Source organism: Dendrobates tinctorius, unplaced genomic scaffold (genome assembly GCF_039654945.1).
Source record: "Dendrobates tinctorius isolate UK_male_01 unplaced genomic scaffold, ASM3965494v1 ptg000011l, whole genome shotgun sequence".
NCBI classification, from domain to species: domain Eukaryota; kingdom Metazoa; phylum Chordata; class Amphibia; order Anura; family Dendrobatidae; genus Dendrobates; species Dendrobates tinctorius.
Genome location: NW_027361679.1, coordinates 7,863,657 through 7,886,756, shown reverse-complemented (window position 1 = coordinate 7,886,756; position 23,100 = coordinate 7,863,657). Strand labels below are relative to the sequence as shown.

Sequence of the window (23,100 nt, the reverse complement as noted above, 5' to 3'; positions counted from 1 at the left end):
GATGGTTCTCACACGAGCCGTACGGGCCGGGGGCAGCTTGGCAGAGGTGTTCGTGGTGCACACAGCAGAAGTGGCGTTGGAGACAGGGGTTTCATGACAATGTTGTGGACTGATTTTTCAAATACCGCTCACACAACTGGTAATACTGCATCGATGGAAAGTGACAGGAGACAGCAGTTGTCAACTATGGTTACAAACTACTTTTCCTCCCATATCGATGTTCTCCCACACAGGTCATTCCCCTTTGACTATTGGGCCGCTAAACTGGACACCTGGCCTGAATTGGCCCAATATGCCTTACAGGAGCTCGCTTGCCCAGCTGCAAGTGTGCTATCGGAAAGAGTCTTCAGTGCAGCTGGATCAATCCTGACAGAAAAAAGGACCCGTCTGTCAACCCAAAATGTGGATGATCTAACCTTCATTAAAATGAACCACGCATGGGTTTCCAAGGATTTTGTCCCACCTTCCCCTGATGACACATAGGGTGACAGAAAAATGGCTTGCTTTGGTCCACCTCTTCCTGGTACTTCACCTATTTCGCCTTTTGCATCAGCTGAATGTCCAACATCAACATATGCCACTTTCTAAAACTCCCTAACTGTGCTGCCTCCCCCCCATGGCCGGGGTCACCACCTACCGCACGACACCGTGCGAGTGCCGTTGCCCTGGACAGGTGGGTAGACCGACTCTTGGGCGCGGGCACTGGCACAGGGTCCCTCATAGTGCAATCAAGTGTCTCTGACGGTGGTGGTGCACACCCGCCGTCAGACACACCGCTGTACTATGAGGGGCCCAGTGCCAGTACCGACGCCCACGAGTGGGCCCCCCTTGCTTGGGCAGGGCCCCAGCATTTGCAATCTTTACCTCTCCCTGCTCCTCCGCTGTGTAATCTGGGCCATCAAATCCATACTGTGCCTGACACCGTCTGAGCCTGCCTCCTGAGACATATATTTTGAATGTGTACGCTATCCATACATGTTATCCGGGGATACGGTACCCTTTCTAACCTTTGTGCAATCACGTGCAATCCATACTGGGCCTAACACCGTCTGAGCCTGCCTCCTGAGACATATATTTTGAATGTGTACGCTATCCATACATGTTATCCGGGGATACGGTACCCTTTCTAACCTTTGTGCAATCACGTGCAATCCATACTGTGCCTGACACCGTCTGAGCCTGCCTCCTGAGACATATATTTTGAATGTGTACGCTATCCATACATGTTATCCAGGGATACGGTACCCTTTCTAACCTTTGTGCAATCACGTGCAATCCATACTGGGCCTGACACCGTCTGAGCCTGCCTCCTGAGACATATATTTTGAATGTGTACGCTATCCATACATGTTATCCGGGGATACGGTACCCTTTCTAACCTTTGTGCAATCACGTGCAATCCATACTGGGCGTGAGAACGGCTGGCGAGCTGTTAAGCAAGCTACAGCACCTGTCCAGACAAGTACAGGGATTCCCTAGCGAGGAGACTTATTTGATTGTTTTCAATGTTGGTACAGCAATTTTTGGGGAGCACTATACTCTGGAGAATGATAGATGGGGCCCACCATACACTGGAACATTCCAAAGGTGGACATCAGACACTGGAGCAGCATTTACAGGGCCCATTATACACTAGAGCATTAGAAATGGGGCCCATTATGTTTGGAGCATTATTTGGGCCCATAAGACAGTGGAGCTTCATCCATGGGGACCAACATATACTGTAGCATTATGTGGAGCTCATCATATACTGTTTCAAACATTATATGGGACCAATGATTCTGTATGGAGAAATAGATGGGCCTCGTCATGAGATGTAAAAAGTGAGGTATTTTTCATTGTACTATACCGCTATTTATCTGCCGTATCGGAGCATGATGAGTTGTGGTATGTGTTAAAGGGGTGCTCTTTCGCCCAGGGCACATGAAAACCTGCAGCCAGCCCTCCCCCCCCCCACAACTTTAGCCAAATAACCCCCATTTTTCAGTGCGTAACTTGTATTATGAAGTTAATTAAGGTTGACAAGCTTAAGTAAGAAGAATTGATGCTTTTGGCATTCAAATGGGCACTGTAGGTGTGTTTCCTGTCCTCCTCTCACTGCCGACTTTTATTCCCCATTGACTTACATTGGGTTTCGTGTTTCGGGACGACCCCGACTTTTCCCTATAATCGGACGATCTTGCTCGACCCGACTTTTGGAAAAGTCTGGTTTCACGAAACGAAACGCGACCCTAAAAAACCAAAAGTCGCTCAACTCTAGATGGCGGATATGTATATGGGCACGGGACTATGGGATGGAGGATGTGTGATGGGTACATGGGCACTGGACTATGGGATGGAGGATATGTATGACGGGTATATGGGCACGGGACTATGGGATGGCAGATATGTATGATGGGTATATGGGCACGGGACTATGGGATGGAGAATATATATGATTGGTATATGGGCATGGGACTATGAGATGAAGGATGTGTGATTGGTATATGGGCACTCGACTATGGGATGGCGAATAAAGTATGTATGATGAGTATATGGGCATGGGACTATGGGATGGAGAATATGTATGATGGGTATATGGGCATGGGACTATGGAATGGAGAATATGTATGATGGGTTTATGGGCATGGGACTATGGAATGGAGAATATGTATGATGGGTTTATGGGCATGGGACTATGGGATGGAGGATATGTATGATGGGTATATGGGCACGGGCCTATGGGATGGTGGATCTGTATGATGGGTATATGGGCACGGGACTATGGGATGGAGGATATGTATGATGGGTATATGGGCACGGGCCTATGGGATGGTGGATATGTATGATGGGTATATGGGCACGGGACTATGGGACGGAGGATAATTATAATTTGTTATAACTAACCACAGTTAGTTACTATGCCCGGGCAGCGCCAGGCTCTTCAGCTAGTCTAATATATAAAGCTCAATGTGTGTATGTGTGTGTGTGTGTGTGTGTGTGTGTGTATGTGTGTGTGTATGTCCGGGATAGGCATCCGCACCGTCGCAGCTACAGCCACAAAATTTGGCACAGTCACACGTCTGGACCCCGAGAGTGTCCTAGGCTATGTTGTGAGGCGAAATTTTAACCCCGCGTGTTCCAATTCACCAAACAATTTTGCCCCTATCTACATAATGGGGAAAAAGTGTGTGCATGTCAAGCCCCGCCCCTCATTATGATGTCATAATGCCCCTATCTACATAATGGGGAAACAGTGTGTGCGTATCAAGCCCCGGCCCTCATTATGATATCATAATGGTTGCAATGGCGACGCTGATGTCATCATAGATTGCAAGCCCCGCCGCTCATTATGATGTCATAATGGTTGACTATGGGATGGAGGATGTGTGATGTGTATATGGGCACTGGACTACGGGATGGAGGATATGTATGACGGGTATATGGGCATGGGCCTATGGGATGGTGGATATGTATGATGGGTATATTGGCACGGGACTATGGGATGGAGGATGTGTGATGGGTATATGGGCACTGGACTATGGGATGGAGGATATGTATGACGGGTATATGGGTACGGGACTATGTGATGGCGGATATGTATATGGGCACGGGACTATGGGATGGAGGATGTGTGATGGGTATATGGGCACTGGACTATGGGATGGAGGATATGTATGACGGGTATATGGGCACGGGACTATGGGATGGCAGATATGTATATGGGCACGGGACTATGGGATGGAGGATGTGTGATGGGTATATGGGCACGGGACTATGGGATGGAGGATATGTATGATGGGTATATGGGCACGGGACTATGGGATGGCGGATATATATGATGGGTATATGGGCATGGGACTATGAGATGAAGGATGTGTGATGGGTATATGGGCACTCCACTATGGAATGGCGAATAAAGTATGTATGATGGGTATATGGGCATGGGACTATGGGATGGAGAATATGTATGATGGGTATATGGGCACGGGACTATGGGATGGAGAATATGTATGATGGGTATATGGGCATGGGACTATGGGATGGAGGATATGTATGATGGGTATATGGGCACGGGCCTATGGGATGGTGGATATGTATGATGGGTATATGGGCACGGGACTATGGGATGGAGAATAATTATAATTTGTTATAACTAACCACAGTTAGTTACTATGCCCGGGCAGCGCCGGGCTCTTCAGCTAGTGCAATATAAAAATGGCCGGCAGAACGTTCACCGCAAAGCAGTCATTCACCCTGCTTTGTTCCAGCAGCTCCGACAGTGACACAGAATCTACCTCTGAAGCAGAGAATTTTTTAGACAGCGACAACTTCTTTTCCTCCACTGGATCCCACAGCCTGATGGTAGTAGAGTCGGTAATCACTGCTGAAGCTTCAGAGGCAGGACCAAGATCCACAGTCACCGTTCTCGGCGCCCTCGCTGCATCTCGTTGGTTCCGGCTTCCAGCAGCTCTTCCTGTGCCAAACGATCATTAAGGTAATGAATATGCACAAGGCTCCACTCCCATAGGCGTGGAGGGAATATTCATTATCTTAATGAGCGGGGCCACGTGATCACTCCGCACAGTGAGAGCTGCTGCAAGCCGGAATCAAAGAGATGCTGCGAGGGCGCCGGGACCAACGAGATGCAGGGCGCTTAGGACGGCGAGTAGGATTTTTTTTTGCAATAGGAAGCATGTATACAAGAACAGGAGGGGGGAGCCACACATACCAGGACAGTGACGGGGGAGCCACGCATACCAGTTCAGCGATGGCGGAAGCCATGCATACCAGGACAGGGACGGGGGAGCCACGCATACCAGGACAGGGACGGGGGAGCCCTGCATACCAGGATAGCGGTGGGGGAGCCACACATACAATGACAGCAATGGGGGATCCACTCATACCAGGACAGCAATGGGGGAGCCACACATACCAGGACAGTGATGGGGGGGAGCCACGCATACCAGGACAGTGACGGGTAGCCACGCATACCAAGACAGCGATGGGGGAGCCACGCATACCAGGACAATGACTGGGGGAGCGACGCATACTAGGATAGCGGTGGGGGAGCCACACATACTAGGACAGCAACGGGGATCCACTCATACTAGGAAAGCGACGGGGGGAGCCACGTATACCTGGACAGCGACGGGGGGAGCAACGCATACCAGGACAGTGATGGCAGGAGCCATACATACCAGTACAGGGATGGGGGAGCCACGCATACCAGGACAGGGATGAGGGGACAATGCAGAGAAAATAGATAACATCCGTCAGTAAATCCTCTCCCAGCCACCAAGAGCTGTTGCTCTCGTTCCTCCTTGCATTTCCCCTGGCTCACTCTCCACATTTGATCCAATCACAGAAGAAGGCTCCAGACTCCTGTCTTCTTCTCGTCTGACTACATGCGCCACTGACCCCTTTACCTCACATCTCCTCCAGTCTCCAGTCGTCACAACTCGCCTAACTGCAAGCTTTAATCTCTTTGTCACGTCGGCGGCGGTAGCCGCCGCCCATACTTACCGGCGCTCGCCTCCCCACTCTGTGCCCGCCTCCTCCTCCTTCTCCTCTGTCCGGCGCGTGCCTGCTTCCTGCGGGCGCCTTAGGCCGCGGGCGCGTGCTCTCCAGGTCTCTTAACCCTGGAGCGCCCGCCCAGAAGCCTAGGCGCCCAATCAGCCGGCATCACAGGATATATCAGGCGTCTCCAACATGGTGGAGACGCCTGATTATCGTGTGCCTTTCCTACGGTATCCTGGCCAAGTGTTTAGGGGTTTCCCCTTCACACTCCCTTTCTCAGTCCTGTCCCCGTCCTGTACTCCAGTGCCCTGTCCTATACTCCAGTCTCCGTCCTGCACTCCAGTGCCCTGTCCTGTACTCCATGTCTCCGTCCTGTACTCCAGTGCCCTGTCCTGTACTCCGTGTCTCCGTCCTGTACTCCAGTACCCAGTTCGGTACTCCGTGTCTCCGTCCCGTATTCCCCTCTCGGTGCCTGGTCCTATACTCCGTGTTTCCGTCCTGCTCCCACTCCGTACTTCCTACTCCCTTCTGCATTCTGTGCCTCAGTCCTGCACCCCTCACTCAGTCTTGTGAGCCACCCCTCTTTGGTCTAGCAGTCACGTCATCTGTCTTCTGAGGGCCTGCCCCTAACGGCCCCTGTATAGGGGTCGGCACCACCTGGCGCGCTCGCCCCTGGGAGCTCCAGTGCCGCGACCCAAAGGGTCCACTCTCGGACGTAACCTACCCGTGGTCAGTATACGTCACACTCTCCCTCTCCTCAGAGACATTTTCCCATCCTCCTTCAACCACTCTATCGTTACTCCATTATTAAAGAAACCCGCTCTCAACCCATAATGCACAAACAACTACAGACCAGTGTCCAATCTCCCCTTCATCTATAAAATCTTTGAGTGCCTGGTCTACTTCCGCCTTACCAGATCTCTCCACTCACTCCCTCCTAGACCCTTCACAGTCCGCCTTCTGCCCCCTAACATTCGACAGAAACTACACTCAAAGTGACCAATGACCTTCTGACAGCAAAATGTAACAGTGACCACTCTATGCTCATTCTTCTCGACCTTTCTGCAGCGTTCGACACTGTTGACCACCGCCTAATACTCTCTAGGCTCCAGTCACTAGACATTAAAGACACTGCCCTCTCCTGGTTCTCTTCCGGTCTTTCTGACCGCTCCTTCAGTGTCTTGTTCGCTGGCTCCACTTCATCTCCTCTTCCTCTCATTGTCAGGGTACCTCAGGGCTCAGTCCTTGGCCCCCTTCTTTTCTCTCTCTACACGGCCCCAATTGGACAGAACATCAGCAGATTTGGCTTTCAGTACCATCTTTATGCTGATGACACACAACTATACACATCATCCTCTGACCTTACCCCCGCTGTACTACAGAATGCCAGTGACTGTCTGTCCGTAGTCTCCAACATCATGTCCACTCTCTATCTGAAACTCAACCTCTCCAAAACTGAACTTCTTCTGCTCCCGCCGTCTACTAACCTCCCTAAGGCTAGGTTCACATTTGCATTCAGGAGGGCTGCGGATGGCTGCCTGCTTTCTCCCTTCTTCCTCCCTGAAGCTCTGCCTAATTCTGTAGGCATCCTGTGTTTCCCTGCATACCTATTTCTAACATTGGGTACACAGGGACATGCATTCTATGCGAATGCGTCCACATGTGGCGATTTGACGTGTGCGGCGACCGAACGGAAACACAAAATTAGTACTAACCTGTATACTAATTTTACTAACCTCTATACTAATCCGTATCTCCTGCTCCCGACTCCAAGACTTCTCTCACGCTGCACCAATCCTCTGGAATGCTCTACCCCAAGAAATTAGGACCATCCATAATTTGCAGTTTTAGGCACTCCCTCAAAATATACTTGTTCAGAGTGGCCTATCACAATTCCTAATCAAAGTCATTTTATGCGCAAGTATGTGTGTAGCCCATTCACTATCTTGATCTATCCCCCACTCCCTCAAGATGGCTGGACCATCATTGTAAATACATCATTATAAACACACACCTGTACTTTGTATCTCCCCCACCTCATTGTAGATTGTAAGCATGTCCCTGCATACCCAATTTTAAAAATAAGTACACAGGGAAACGCAGGATGCATATAGAAGTAGGCGGAGCATAGGCAAAGCTTCAGGGAGGAAGAAGGGAGGAAGTAGGCAGCCATCCGCAGCCCTCCTGAACGCAATTGTGAACCTAGCCTAAAACTGACATTTTCCTCTCTGTGGGTGGCACCACAATAACCCCCGGCATCAGGCATGCTGTCTGGGTGTTATGGTTGACACCATTCTCTCCTTCACATCCCATATACAATCTCTTGCCCGCTCTTGCCGCTTAGACCTAAAGAACATCTCTAGAATCCATCCTTTTCTCACCATGGAAACAACAAAAACCCTCACTGTTGCCTTGATCCACTCCCACCTGGACTACTTCAACGCTCTATTATTTGGCCTCCCTGTTGCTCGACTTGCCCCTCTCCAGTCTATCCTTAATGCAGCAGCCAGGGTCATCCATCTAGCTAATCGGTATTAAGACGTGTCCACTCTTTGACAGTCGTTACACTGCCTGCCCATTCATTATAGAATCCAATTCAAAGTGCTTGTTCTCACCCACAAAGCTGTCCACAGTGCGGCATCCCCTTACATCTCCTCCCTCATTTCTGTCTATTGGCCTAACCGACCGCTGCGCTCTGCTAACGTTTGACTAACCTCTATACTAATCCGTATCTCCTGCTCCCGACTCCAAGACTTCTCCCACGCTGCGCCAAACCTCTGGAATGCTCTACCCCAAGAAATTAGGACCATCCATAATTTGCATAGTTTTAGGCACTCCCTCAAAACATACTTGTTCAGAGTGGCCTATCACGATCCCTAATCAAAGTCATTTTATGTGCAAGTGTGTGTGTAGCCCATTCACCATCTTGATCTATCCCCTACTCCTTCAAGATGGCTGGACCATCATTGTAAATACATCATTGTAAATACACACCTGTACTTTGCATCTCCCCCACCTCATTGTAGATTTTAAGCTCTCACAAGAAGGGTCGTCTTATTTTGCTTTAATTATAGTATTGTTAACATTGTTACTTTTGATTGTTGTGTTTGAAACTGTTAAACTGTAAAGCGCTGTGGAATACAGTATGTTGGTGCTATATAAATAAAATTATTATTATTATTATATATTTATATTGGTGATATGGGCATGATCATTTTATTGGAGGATTTCTAACAATGAGGCTGTTCTGTAGTTATACACTATAGGCTTTACTGCATGGTTCTTGCTGAACCTCCTGTACCAGACAATACTTTTAGAATTCTGTAGGGGATTGGTTATTTGTGCACATAGTGGTTCCTACAATGGCGGGTGGGAGCCTGCTATGGTGTACCACGTCCATGGGCACATTCGTCCCACATATAGGGATTGACGGATGTTGTACAACCAGCCAAGCTAAAACAGACAGCTGGGGGCTGGATTTCTGAGGCTGGTAAAGGACCATGGATATTTGTCCCCTCCCAGCCTAAAAATAGCAGCCTGCAACCGCTCCAGAAAAGGCCAGAATTGATGCATCTAATAGATTCTTTCCAGCCTGAGAATACCAGTCCCCAGCTGTCCTTTAAAAATCTAAATTAAACAATACTCACATCATCGCATAGTCTACAGAAGCCAATGTCATCTGTAACAGATTTAAAATAATGAACAATATTCCTCAAATGTCTGCAGAGAAAATAGTAATCCATTTGTTCCATGATGGGTTTAGCTCTGCTACCTAGATGGCAGGCTGCATTGTTGCATGAGGCGACAACACAGCCTGCCATCCAACAGATACACTGATCAGCGTGTCTTGCAGTGAACTCTTTTGCATCTGCGCCGATTCTCATACAGCCTGACATCACTCAGCCATTTATTGTAGAAGTTGACGCTTCTGAAGTGGGGTTGGGAGCTGTATTGTCACAGGGTGCATCTCCTGGTAAATTGCGTCCTTGTGCACACTTTTCTAAAAAACTGTCATCTGTGGAAAAAAATTGGCAACAGGGAACTATTGTCATTCAAGTGGGCATTTGAAGAGTGGCATCATTTTCTGGAGGGAGCAGTTCATCCGGTTATGGTAATTAATTACAGATCATAAGAATCTGGTATATGTCGGGTCCGGGAAACAGCTAACGCCTAGACAGGCAAGATGAGCATTGTTCTTCAGCAGATTTAACTTTTTTGCTACATATAGGCCGGGGAGCAAGAACATTAAGGCGGATGCCTTATCTCGTTGTACTCTTGGGGTTGAGATAATTGTGAACAGATTCCTATACTACAAAAAAGGGAAATAGGTTATTGAGGCTGAGGGGGATGCCTCTGCTGTCTGTCCGTTAGGTAAACTGTTTGTACCTGTAAATCTTCATCTGAGAGTTCTTAGTAAACATCATAATTCGGTTTTGGCTGGACATCCCGTTAATAAAGCCATCACAGATCTTCTTACTCTGTGTTTTTGCAGTCAGGGGTACATCAGGATGTTCAGGAGTATGTAGCCGCCTGCAGTGTCGGTGCACATTCTAAAACCTCTCATACTCGTGCATCTGGGTCTCTCCAACCATTGGCGATTCCCAGTAGACCTTGGACTCATTTATTGGCTGATGTAATCACTGATCTATCTGTGTCAGCAGTAGTGTTGAGCATTCCGATACCGCAAGTATCGGGTATCGGCCGATACTTGCTGTATCGGAATTCCGATACCGACTTCCGATATTTTTTCAATATCGGAATTCGGCATCGGAATCGGAAGTTCAGTTGATTGACGGCCTGACGTCATCATGATGCGCGGTGTGTGCGCATCATGATGCGCCGTCATTTCGGGCCTTCCGGGGGTCTCTGCCGGCCTGCCGGGGGGCTGTGCCGGCCTGCCGGGGGGCTGTGTGGACTGCCCGGGGTCTCTGCCGGCCTGCCGGGGGGCTGTGCCGGCCTGCCGGTGGTCTGTGCACCCTGTGGGGGTCCGTACCGGCCTGCCGGGGGGCTGTGCCGGCCTGCCGGGGGGCTGTGCTGATGTCCGGGGGTCTGTGCAAGCATCGTCCGATGGGACTACAAGTCCCATCGGGCGATGCCTGCTACCATGACAGTGATTGACACATTAGCCAATGATGGGACAGTAGTAGTCCCATCATCCGGCTAATGTGTTAAATGTTAAAAAAAAAAAAAAAAATACTACATACATACTACATGCATGCTACATACATACTACATGCTACATACATACTACATATATACTACATACATACTACATACATGCTACATACATACTACATGCATGCTACATACATACTACATGCTACATACATACTACATGCATGCTACATACATACTACATATATACTACATACATACTACATACATGCTACATACATACTGCATGCTACATACATACTACATACATACTACATACATACTACATGCATGCTACATACATACTACATGCATACTACATATATACTACATGCTACATACATACTGCATGCTACATACATACTACATATATACTACATACATACTACATATATACTACATGCTACATACATACTACATGCTACATACATACTACATGCTACATACATACTACATGCTACATACATACTACATATATACTACATACATACTACATACATGCTACATACATACTGCATGCTACATACATACTACATACATACTACATACATACTACATGCATGCTACATACATACTACATGCTACATACATACCACATACATACTACATGCATGCTACATGCATGCTACATACATACTACATGCTACATACATACCACATACATACTACATACATGCTACATATATACTACATGCATGCTACATACATACTACATATATACTACATGCATGCTACATACATACTACATACATACCACATATATACTACATACATACAATACATACATAGACATACAGTACATATAACATAGAGTAACATACTTACCAATACTTGTCACATTGTTCCCCGAAGCCATTGTCTTTCCGGAATAAATATTAACATAACAAACCACAAAAATACTCACCCACGATCCGAAGCAGTCCACGAGTGTGTCCCACGACGATCTTGGGTAGAGAACTGCAGCATCAGATGATGCTGCCGTTCTCTACGGGCTGCAGGAATCCAATGACGGAAGGTAGGTATCCTTCCGCACTGTATTCCTCCGCCACTTAAAAAAAAAAAAGTCCCTAGTCTCACTTTATGCCATTGCTGCGTGGGAATTTCCCACACAGCAATGGCATAAAGTGAGACTAGGGACTTTTTTTTTTTTTAAGTGGCGGAGGAATACAGTGCGGAAGGATACCTACCTTCCGTCATTGGATTCCTGCAGCCAGTAGAGAACGGCAGCAACAGCTGATGCTGCAGTTCTCTACCCAAGATCGTCGTGGGACACACTCGTGGACTGCTTCGGATCGTGGGTGAGTATTTTTGTGGTTTGTTATGTTAATATTTATTCCGGAAAGACAATGGCTTCGGGGAACAATGTGACAAGTATTGGTAAGTATGTTACTCTATGTTATATGTACTGTATGTCTATGTATGTATTGTATGAATGTATTGTATGTATGTAGTATATATGTGGTATGTATGTAGCATGCATGTAGCATGCATGTAGTATATATGTAGTATGTATGTAGCATGCATGTAGTATATATGTAGTATGTATGTAGCATGTAGTATGTATGTAGCATGCATGTAGTATATATGTAGTATGTATGTAGCATGTAGTATGTATGTAGCATGCATGTAGTATATATGTAGCATGCATGTAGTATGTATGTAGCATGCATGTAGTATGTATATGGTATGTATGTAGCATGTAGTATGTATGTAGCATGCATGTAGTATATATGTGTTATGTATGTGGTATGTATGTAGCATGCATGTAGTATGTATGTAGCATGCATGTAGTATGTATGTAGTATGTATGTAGTATATATGTAGTATGTATGTATGTAGCATGTAGTATGTATGTAGTATGTATGTAGCATGCATGTAGTATATATGTAGTATGTATGTTGCATGTAGTATATATGTAGTATGTATGTAGCATGTAGTATGTAGCATGCATGTAGTATATATGTAGTATGTAGCATGTAGTATGTATGTAGCATGCATGTAGTATATATGTGTTATGTATGATGCATGTAGCATGCATGTAGTATGTATGTAGTATATATGTAGTATGTATGTAGCATGCAGTATGTATGTAGCATGCATGTAGTATATATGTAGTATGTATGTTGCATGTAGTATGAATGTAGCATGTATGTAGTATGTAGTATGAATGTAGCATGTATGTAGTATGCATGTTGTATGTATGTAGCATGTAATTTTTTTTTTTTTTTTTTTTTTTTTTTTTACATTTAACACATTAGCCGGATGATGGGACTACTACTGTCCCATCATTGGCTAATGTGTCAATCACTGTCATGGTAGCAGGCATCGCCCGATGGGACTTGTAGTCCCATCGGACGATGCCTGCACAGACCCCCGGAGCCTGCACAGCCCCCCGGCAGGCCGGCACAGCCCCCCGGCAGGCCGGCACAGCCCCCCGGAGCCTGCACAGCCCCCCGGCAGGCCGGCACAGCCCCCCGGCAGGCCGGCACAGCCCCCCGGAGCCTGCACAGACCACCGGCAGGCCGGCACAGACCACCGGAGCCTGCACAGACCCCCTGGCAGGCCGGCACAGCCCCCCGAAAGGCCCGTACAGACCCCAGAGAGGCTGTACAAGGGCAGGAAAGGGTTTTTCTTATTCCGATACCGGAAGTCCCATAGACTTGAATGGGACTTCCGGTATCGGAATCGGCGATACCGATACTTTTTTTAAAGATCGGCCGATACCATCCGATACGATACTTTGAAGTATCGGACGGTATCGCTCAACTCTAGTCAGCAGGTTACACTGTAATTTTGGTGGTGGTGGACAGATTCAGTAAAATGTCACATTTCATTACGCTACAAACTTTACCTAATGTCAAGACCCAAAGCACAAATTTTCATCAGAGAGTTTGCAAAATTACATGAGATCCCTATCAATATTGTTTCTGATCAGGGGGTACAGTTTAATTCCAAATTTTGGAGGTCGTTTTGCACTCGTTTGGGGATCCATCTGTCGTTTTCTTCAGCATTTCACCCGCAGTCTAATGGGCAAACTGAATAGGTTAACCAGAATCTTGAGACTTACAGTATCTTAGGTGTTTTGTGTCTGAGAATTAGGAGGATTGTTACCTACTTACCTCTAGCTAAGTTTACGATAAATAATCGTTGTCGTTAGTCTACTAGTAAGTCCCTGTTCTTCAGGGCATTCATCCTCATTTAAGTTCATTTAGTAGGAATTGTTCTTCTGGAAGACCTGAAGAAGAATGGTTTTCATCATCAATTACGTTTGTGCATCAAGAGCTTCTTGATAATTTTAGGAAGATGGGGTCCAATTATAAGAGTGTGACTGATTGGAGACGTTTGGTGGGTCCAGACCAGTGTGTTGGTGATTTGACGTGGTTGTCCTCAAGGAACATTAAGTTGAAGGTTTCATCTTGGAAACTGGGTCTCAGGTTCATCGGTCCTTTTAACCCCTTCGCACCCGAGCCTGTTTTTGCCTTCGTGACCGGGCCAATTTTTTCAATTCTGACCAGTGTCACTTTATGAGGTCATAACTCTAGAACGCTTCAACGGATCCTACTGATTCTGACATTGTTTTCTCATGACATATTGTACTTCATGATGGTGGTAAAAATTTTTAGATATGATCTGCACTTATTTGTTAAAAAAATCAAAATTTGGCAAAAATTTAGAAAATTTTGCAATTTTCAAACTTTTAATTTTTATGCCCTTAAATCAGAGAGTGATATTGCACAAAATAGTTAATAAATAACATTTCCCACATGTCTACTTTACATCTGCACAATTTTGGAAACATAATTTTTTTTTTTTAGGAAGTTATAAGGGTTAAAAGTTGACCAGCGATTTCTCATTTTTACAACAAAATTTGCAACACCATTTTTTTTAGGGACCGCCTCACATTTGAAGTGAGTTTGGGGGGTCAATATGACAGAAAATACCCAAAATTGACACCATTCTAAAAACTGCACCTCTCAATGTACTCAAAACCACATTCAAGAAGTTTATTAACCCTTCAGGTGCGTCACATGAATGAATGGAATATGGAAGGAAAAAATAAACATTTAACTTTTTTTCACAAACATTTTACTTCAAAACCATTTTTTTTATTTTCACAAGTGTAAAAAGAGAAAATGAACCACTAAATTTTTTGTGCAATTTCTCCCGAATACGCCAATACCCCGTATGTGGGGCTACACCACTGTTTGAGCACACGGCAGAGCTCAGAACGGAAGGAGTGCCGTTTGACTTTTTCAATGCAGAATTGGCTGGAATTGAGATCGGATGCCATGTCGCATTTGGAGAGCCCCTGATGTACCTAAACAGTGGAAACCCCCCACAAGTGACCCCATTTTGGAAATTAGACCCCCCCAGGGACTTATCTAGATGTGTGGTGAGCACTTTGAACCCCCAAGTGTTTCACTAAAGTTTATAATGTAGAGCCGTGAAAATAAAAAAAAATCATTTTTTTTCCACAAAAATGATATTTTAGCCCCCAATTTTTATTTTCACAAGGGTAACAGGAGAAATTGGACCCTAAGAGTTGTTGTCCAATTTGTCCTGAGTACCCTGGTACGCCATATGTTGGAGAAAACTACTGCTTGAGCACACGGTGGGGCTCGGAAGGGAAGTAGTGACGTTCTGAAATGCAGACTTTGATGGAATGGTCTGTGGGTGTCATGTCGCGTTTGCAGAGCCCCTGATGTACCTAAACAGTGGAAACCCCACACAAGTGACCCCATTTTGGAAACTAGACCCCCCAAGGAACTTATCTAGATGTGTGGTGAGCACTTTGAACCCCCAAGTGTTTCAGTAAAGTTTATAATGTAGAGGCGTGAAAATAAAAAAATCATTTTTTTTTCCACAAAAATGATCTTTTAGCCCCCAATTTTTATTTTCACAAGGGTAACAGGAGAAATTGGACCCTAAGAGTTGTTGTCCAATTTGTCCTGAGTACGCTGGTATGCCATATGTTGGAGAAAACTACTGTTTGGGCACACGGTGGGGCTCGGAAGGGAAGTAGTGACGTTCTGAAATGCAGACTTTGATGGAATGGTCTGTGGGTGTCATGTCGCGTTTGCAGAGCCCCTGATGTAAACAGTGGAAACCCCCCACAAGTGACCCCATTTTGGAAACTAGACCCCCCAAGGAACTTGTATAGATGTGTGGTGAGCACTTTGAACCCCCCAAGTGTTTCAGTAAAGTTTATAATGTAGAGGCGTGAAAATAAAAAAATCATTTTTTTTCCACAAAAATGATCTTTTAGCCCCCAATTTTTATTTTCACAAGGGTAACGGGAGAAATTGGACCCTAAGAGTTGTTGCCCAATTTGTCCTGAGTCCTGAGTACGCTGGTACCCCATATGTGGGAGAAAACTACTGTTTGGGCACACGGTGGGGCTCGGAAGGGAAGTAGTGACGTTCTGAAATGCAGACTTTGATGGAATGGTCTGCGGGCGTCATATTGCATTTACAGAGCCCCTGATGTACCTAAACAGTGGAAACCCCCAATTCTAATTCCAACCCTAACCCCAACACACCCCTAACCCTAATCTCAGCCCTAACCATAACCCTAACCACAAACCTAACACCAACACACCCATAACTTTAATCCCAGCCCTAGCCCTAGCCCTAGCCCTAACCCTAGTCCTAGCCCTAGCCCTAACCCTTGCATTTTTTTTTTTTTACTTTTTTTTTTATTTTTGTCACAAGATCGCTGCACTGCGATCTGACTCATAGTAACGCCACTTCACCTCTGATCATCTGTCAGTGTGAGATCAGAGGAGAAGCAGCGTTACTATGTGACAAGATCGCTGCCTGGCACATAATAACGTGACTTCTCCTCTGATCTCACAATGACAGATGATCAGAGGTGAAGCAGCGTTACTGTGTGACAAGATCGCTGCCTGGCACAGCTGTGCCAGGCAGCGATCTAGTCACACAATAACGCTGCTTCACCTCTGATCAGCTGTCAGTGTTAGATCAGAGGGAGAAGCCGCGTTACAATGAAGGAGATCGCCGGGAAACAAGCAGCTTTCCCAGCGATCACTCCCATTGGCTGCTGTGACGCTGACGTCATCGGGACCTGAACCAATCAGGTCTCGATGACGTCGGGGGTCCCAGCATGCATTGCGCACCGGGATCCCTGCGTTGGAAGGTATGTGGGGGTCCCGGGGGGCACAAAACCGCCGACAGTAGATAAACGTCGGCGCTGCACAAAGCCCAGCAAGCGCCAACGTTTATCTACTGTGGGCGGTCGTGAAGAGGTTAAGATTGTGGCTTTTGTCAATCCTGTAGTATTCCGCCTTGCTTTGCCGCCCACCTTTAGAATCCATAATGTATTTCATCGATCTCTACTCAAAAGATACGTTGCGTCCTCTGTTCCATCACTACTGCCATCTCTGGTCATTGTGGATGGACATTTGGAATTTCAAATAGGTAAGAAAATTGATACTCATTTAGTTTACCAAGTTGCTTCAGTATCTGGTACACTGGAAGGGATATGGTCCTGAACAGAGGATGTGGGTACCAGCATCTGACATCCATTCAGTCAGTATGATCTAGTCTTTTCATATGGCACACCCTGAAAAACCTGGGTCTGAGGTTATGGAGGTCCCTCATAGAAGGAGACTACTGCGACAGGAGCCAGAAGACCACAGTGTCTGATTTCTCCTACTCCTGTGTTTGGTTAATCTTCTCAATTGAAAGCTCTTTGAAGCTTTCCTGCATTAAGGCTCTTAGCTGTTAATTGGTAGCCCCTCCCATCTCCAATATAATCTGGGCCCTAGCTAGCACTAATTGCCAGAGCTAGCTTATGATGCATGGTTAGAAGAAGGTGATTTGTTGTTTGAGAAGGTGTTTGGTGGATTTATCTGAGATTGTTGCAAGCTAGGTTTTGGGTGTGTGCTATTTCTCCTCCTTCGCCTACTTTGGCTTTGCCCTATCCTTTACTCCCCACTGTTTACCTCTGTTGTTTGTGTGAGTATATTTGTATGATTGATATTTTCCTTTATCCCTGTTTGTATTACCTGGTTGGTGTATTATGGTACACTACTACATCCTTCTTCCCTGGGTGGTGAAAGGGTATAGACTATGAGCAGATTTAGGTGCTAGGGCAAGATATGTGGCCCCCGATGTCTTCACCATCAGAAGTAATCAGGAGAACAGGGCTCGTTAGGGCACCCCTAGCATTAGGGACAAGGCTGGCCCGGGACACCCAACAACAGAGTCATGACAATGCTGCTGTCAGTGATTGACAGCGGCATTTAACATTCTAACAGCCGCGGATGAATCGCGATTCCACCAGCTGCTGTTAGAAGCAAATGACAACTGTCATGTGCTGGGAAAAATGCGGGCTCAGCGACGGAGACTGCATCAAAGAGGGGTAGACAACGATGGACGTGCCTATACGTCCAAGGTCGTAAAGGGGTTAAATTAACATGCACCAAAAATTGCTAATTTGTGTGTGAAGACCTAGAATACCCTGCACCACTAAGCAGGTTACATTTTGTGTGCCCTTTGACCAAAGACATAGATCCAAGGACGTAAATACAAGAATAGTGCAGACATTACAGGATGGAGTGAAAACTGGTTTACTCACTGTGAGGCAGGGAAGTATACTGGCAATCTGCTCATCTCTACTGATTAGGCGAAAATTGGTAGTCGCTAGTCAGGATTTGGCCCAAAACTGCTATCCTTCATGCCAGGGTGGATTGCAGAAATCTTTGTATAAACTTCTGTACAACCATCATGCAGAATCATGTCTTTGCAGAAACAGCCGACTAAAAATTCTGAAAACACCGAAGCAGAAAGCATTGTAAAAAACAAAATTTGTCTCGGTCTCTAAATTTTTGGCAGCGACTGCAGTCTGTTATTTATGGAGCAGACCAGTATTTTTTTTCTGTTATTTTCATGTAGATATTGATGGTTTATGGTAGCAGCTAAGGAATCGGAAAACTTGAAAGCTACTAAGATCCCATTTTCTGAGGAGTTAATTTTGTGACATCTGTTTTGTTCAATCTAGGTATGGGATGACGTACAGCAAAATGATATTGGATGCACAGCTGGAAGTGGGGCCAACCCTCTGGGTGTATTTCAAGATGCCGGCCTAGATTTCGCAACTAACTTAGACATGCAAACTCCAGCCAGGAAAGGTAAATGCACAAAAAGATACTGGTAGGTTTTTCTTGGAGAAGCTTTCAAGTGATTTTTTTGCGGTAGTCCCAGAATCCAGAATATTTGATCTCCATTACCAAACTGAACCCATTCATACCTATCCTAGGTCTTTTTCATGTGATAATTGGACAAAGAGATGTTGCTCTATTGTTGTTTGTCACCAAAATGTATCATATGATATGAATTTATTATTCACTAATGTGCTGTTGTAGGGGGTGGACTGACCCATGGACCTGTCTGAGATGGAAAGAACATGTAAAGGATGATGCGCACTATGCTTTATTGTATGTGTATGGTTAACACCTGGGAATTAGTGCAGGATGACGTAGTACCAGGTTTTGGCCACAAGATGGAGACAGAGAGCAGTGAGAAAAGGACTTAACAGCAGGCCTTAGGCTGGGGAAACTGCATAGTCATGGTGGGCAGAGTTACGGGGCTGAGAAGATTTCCAGAGAGAGGAGATAAAAGAGAGAGGAGAGTCCCAGGGCGCAAGGCAGAGAGACATCCTCAGGGGAAGAAAGAAGTGAGAAGAGCACAGGAGATGACGATCAGGAAGGACAGAGGCGAGCCAGAGATGGTTACTCGGAGAGGGGGGTGGCCCTGAGGAGGCAGCCGCAGGAAGGGACGGCAGCGACTGATGGAAGGTTTGGGTACCGAATGGCTGGGACACCGAAGAGTGAGTAGGTGTATGGCGGGCAGACTTAGCCAGGGGGAAGCGCTGTGGCCGTGGGCCTAATGGCAACCATGGTGAAAGAGCCCGGAGGGTCTTCGCCAATTGAAGCAGAAGAAAGTTGACAGGTACCCAGGCCAGGGAGCAGAAGCTGGTGTGTCTGCTGTGGATGTCAAGAGGACACCGAATAAATTTTGGACCTGATTGAACGAATTTCTGCCTCTGCCTCCAGTCTGTTCCTTGGCCGAAAGGGACCACCCCCCAGTCGGCACACGTACTACAATTGGCGTAGTCGTCAGGATCATTACCGCCAATACACCGTCAGCAGTGAGACCGCGCCGAAGATTCAAAGGACCTGAACTGAACAGGTTGAAGATTTACCAAAGTGGATTACAATTTAAGACCTGAGCTGGACAGGTTGAAGATTGTGCCTGAGTGGATTACAATTTGGACTGTGAGTGGAATTGTCGGATTTGACCCAGAGTAATACTGCTGAAAAAGCTGGGTGCCGTTGCAGAAAAGCTGGGTACTTTGCTACATTAACAGACTACAGACCGGATTTGACTAAAAGAATAAAAGAAGAAAAAAGGAGGAATCCTGAAAGAGACTTTTCGCACCTCCAGAGATGGCGACTGTTGGAAAGGAGGAGCTCGGTGCTAAATTGGACCACCAGGGGCAACTAAGCCGAGCCCGCTCCTGGGGGGAGCGGTGCACATCGAGTGACAATCGCCCCGTTGGGAAAGCTGGGCGCCGGCTCAGGAAAGCTGGGCACCCTTCCACGCTAAAGGACTACAGCGGGATCTGGGAGCCATTACGAAAGGAGCAAGCTCTCACCCATCCTGAGGACCTGCCGGGGATGGAGTCCTCGTCATCGGAGTCTGAGGCCTTGGGACGGGATCACCTGGTGGGGGTGCGCCTGCACTCTCCACCGTTCGCGCCGGAGTCAGAGACAGTGCGGGAAGTGGGACCCGGTCTTCAGGCATTAGAGCAGCCATCGCTGACGCGTCCTGCGGAACCATCGGGCCTGGAGGCCGGTTCTGCTGGACGGCGGGATGAAGAACAGCAGCGGACACCAGGCGACGGGACCGGAAGCAGCAGAGGACTGGCGGGGCCCTTCCCGCGGGTGATGGCTGGGGATATCGAGCCCATCCAGCGGAAGGAGACCGCGGTGCCGGGGAAGGTGAGCGATTCTCTGCCCTCATTGGCAACATCGCAGGCAGCCCCCGTCCCCCCGCCCTATTCGGACACAGCCCAAAATCCCCAATAATGATACGTTACCGGCCCAAGGGGGAGTGAGGCCTAAGGTCCGCGCTTCTGAGCCTCAGCCCCCTCACCCGGCCTCCCCTGACTCACCGACATCGGCGTCCAACAATTCCGGGGCCTATGGTGGGCTGGCTGATGTTCGTGCCATCAAACCCTCCAGCCTCCTTGCCTGGCTTCTCACTGTCCTGTGTCACCGGCGCAGAGCGGGTCTGCGGCCTACACTGGGCCATCCGTCTGGATTGCTGACACCAACCCCCAGAAAAAGAGCAAGGAGCAGATCTGCGACATCAGAGGGGGTGAGAGCATCCTTACCCCGGCTGGTGGCGGACCGCGTAGCCTCAATGTTGTCCCACGGCAGGGACACGAGGCCTAAGGCCCACGTCACCGGGCTCCCGCTTGGCATCCCCTGAAACTGCCGTGCTCTCTGGAGAAGATGTCGGTCCCCGTGCGGAGGCAGCTGAAGATGCTTCTGCCCCAGTTTCTTCCCCTCGATTCGGGGGGCTCTGTGGTCGCAGAGTCCTCTTCGGCCCGGGCCAGGGCCCGTGACGTACGCCGCGGAACTCAGCATGGCCCCTTCTTCCCCTTCTAGTGCATGCTTATACCCCCTATGACTGCCTCGCATTCCCTCAGGGTAAGGAACCCTGCAGCGCTCAACTGGAGAGTCGATGACGGTCCATAGGACCCAAGGAGAATTGTCTAGGGGGCGCCTGTTGCGCTTCAGTAGCAGAACTATGGGGGAAGCGGACACTCGTGGCCCAGGGACTTCCAGGTATCCCGGGGGCCTAACGGCTTTGAGGTGCCCTACTGCTGACAAAGAAGAATGGCCGTCAGGAGATGGCCCGGAGCACCGTTGATGTTCACGGACTACCAGGACTGCTACACACTGTTGCGCAGCTCAGGGGACTGTTCCGCATCTCCTTGGGGGTAAAAAGCCCTACTCCTGACGCAGAAGGGATGTGTTGGGGGTACTGCTCATAAAGGAAGGGGGCGCTCTCGCGTTTACAAATGTTTTCGTAATGGTAGATGATAATGTCTATATGAAGATTTGGGGGGTTATTATTGTGACGAAGAATATTAGTAGATATGCTGAATAGTTAACAGGGAAAGAGTTAATTAGTAATAATGGTATAAAAAATAAAGGTCTAAAAGTAGACGTAGTGCACATATATAACAGAGATAATGTAAATGTTGCCAGAAAATTTGATACAATAGTTATGTGAAAAAGGGAGAAAGAAAAAGGTGTTTGAAAATGTTTAACAGAATATTTTGAGATTATAAATGTAGAAGAACAGTGTGCATAAGGTAAATATAGAAAATAGCTTGAAGAATGTGTAGTGAGTAGTGTTGAGCTTTCCGATACCGCAAGTATCGGGTATCGGCCGATATTTGCCGTATCGGAATTCCGATACCGAGTACCGATACTTTTTTCGTATCGGATACCGGAATCGGAAGTCCAAAATGCAATGAGCCACTTTTGTGGCTCTGATTGGCTGCCGAAATGATGTCATCATGATGCGCTGTCTGTGCGCATCATGATGCGCCGTCAGTTCGGGCCTTCGGGGGGGCTGTGCCGACTGTCCGGGGGTCTGTGCCGGCCTGCCGGTGGTCTGTGCAGGCTCCGGGGGTCTGTGCCGGCCTGCCGGGGGGCTGTGCTTGCCTGCCGGTGGTCTGTGCAGGCTCCGGGGGTCTGTGCCGGCCTGCCGGGGGGGCTGTGCCGGCCTGCCGGTGGTCTGTGCAGGCTCCGGGGGGCTGTGCCGGCCTGCCGGGGGGCTGTGCCGGCCTGCCGGTGGTCTGTGCAGGCTCCGGTGGTCTGTGCCGGCCTGCCGGGGGGCTGTGCCGGCCTGCCGGTGGTCTGTGCAGGCTCCGGGGGGCTGTGCCGGCCTGCCGGTGGTCTGTGCAGGCTCCGGGGGTCTGTGCAGGCATCGTCCGATGGGACTACAAGTCCCATTGGGCGATTCCTGCTACCATGACAGTGATTGACACATTAGCCAATGACGGGACAGTAGTAGTCCCATCATCCGGCTAATGTGTTGAATGTAAAAAAAAAAAAAAAAAAAAAAAAATTTACATGCTACATACATACAACATGCATACTACATATATACTACATGCAACATGCATACTACATACTACATGCATGCTACATACATGCTACATACTACATGCATGCAACATACATACTACATATATACTACATGTAACATACATACTACATATATACTACATGTAACATACATACTACATACATGCTACATACTACATGCATGCTACATACTACATACATGCTACATACATACTACATACATAATACATATATACTACATGCATGCAACATACATA

The 23,100-nt window shown here is 47.4% G+C and overlaps 1 protein-coding gene across 2 annotated transcripts in view; it reads left to right on the top strand.

The window, feature by feature from the left end:
* The window catches only part of LOC141100922 (venom factor-like), a 481,958-nt gene that overhangs the window by 210,819 nt on the left and 248,039 nt on the right, over positions 1-23,100 (top strand). For both annotated transcript variants that reach the window (XM_073589703.1, XM_073589701.1), the window contains exon 15: positions 18,676-18,805. In XM_073589703.1, the coding sequence (XP_073445804.1) occupies positions 18,676-18,805 (130 nt within the window). The remainder of the gene's footprint in view (positions 1-18,675; positions 18,806-23,100) is intronic.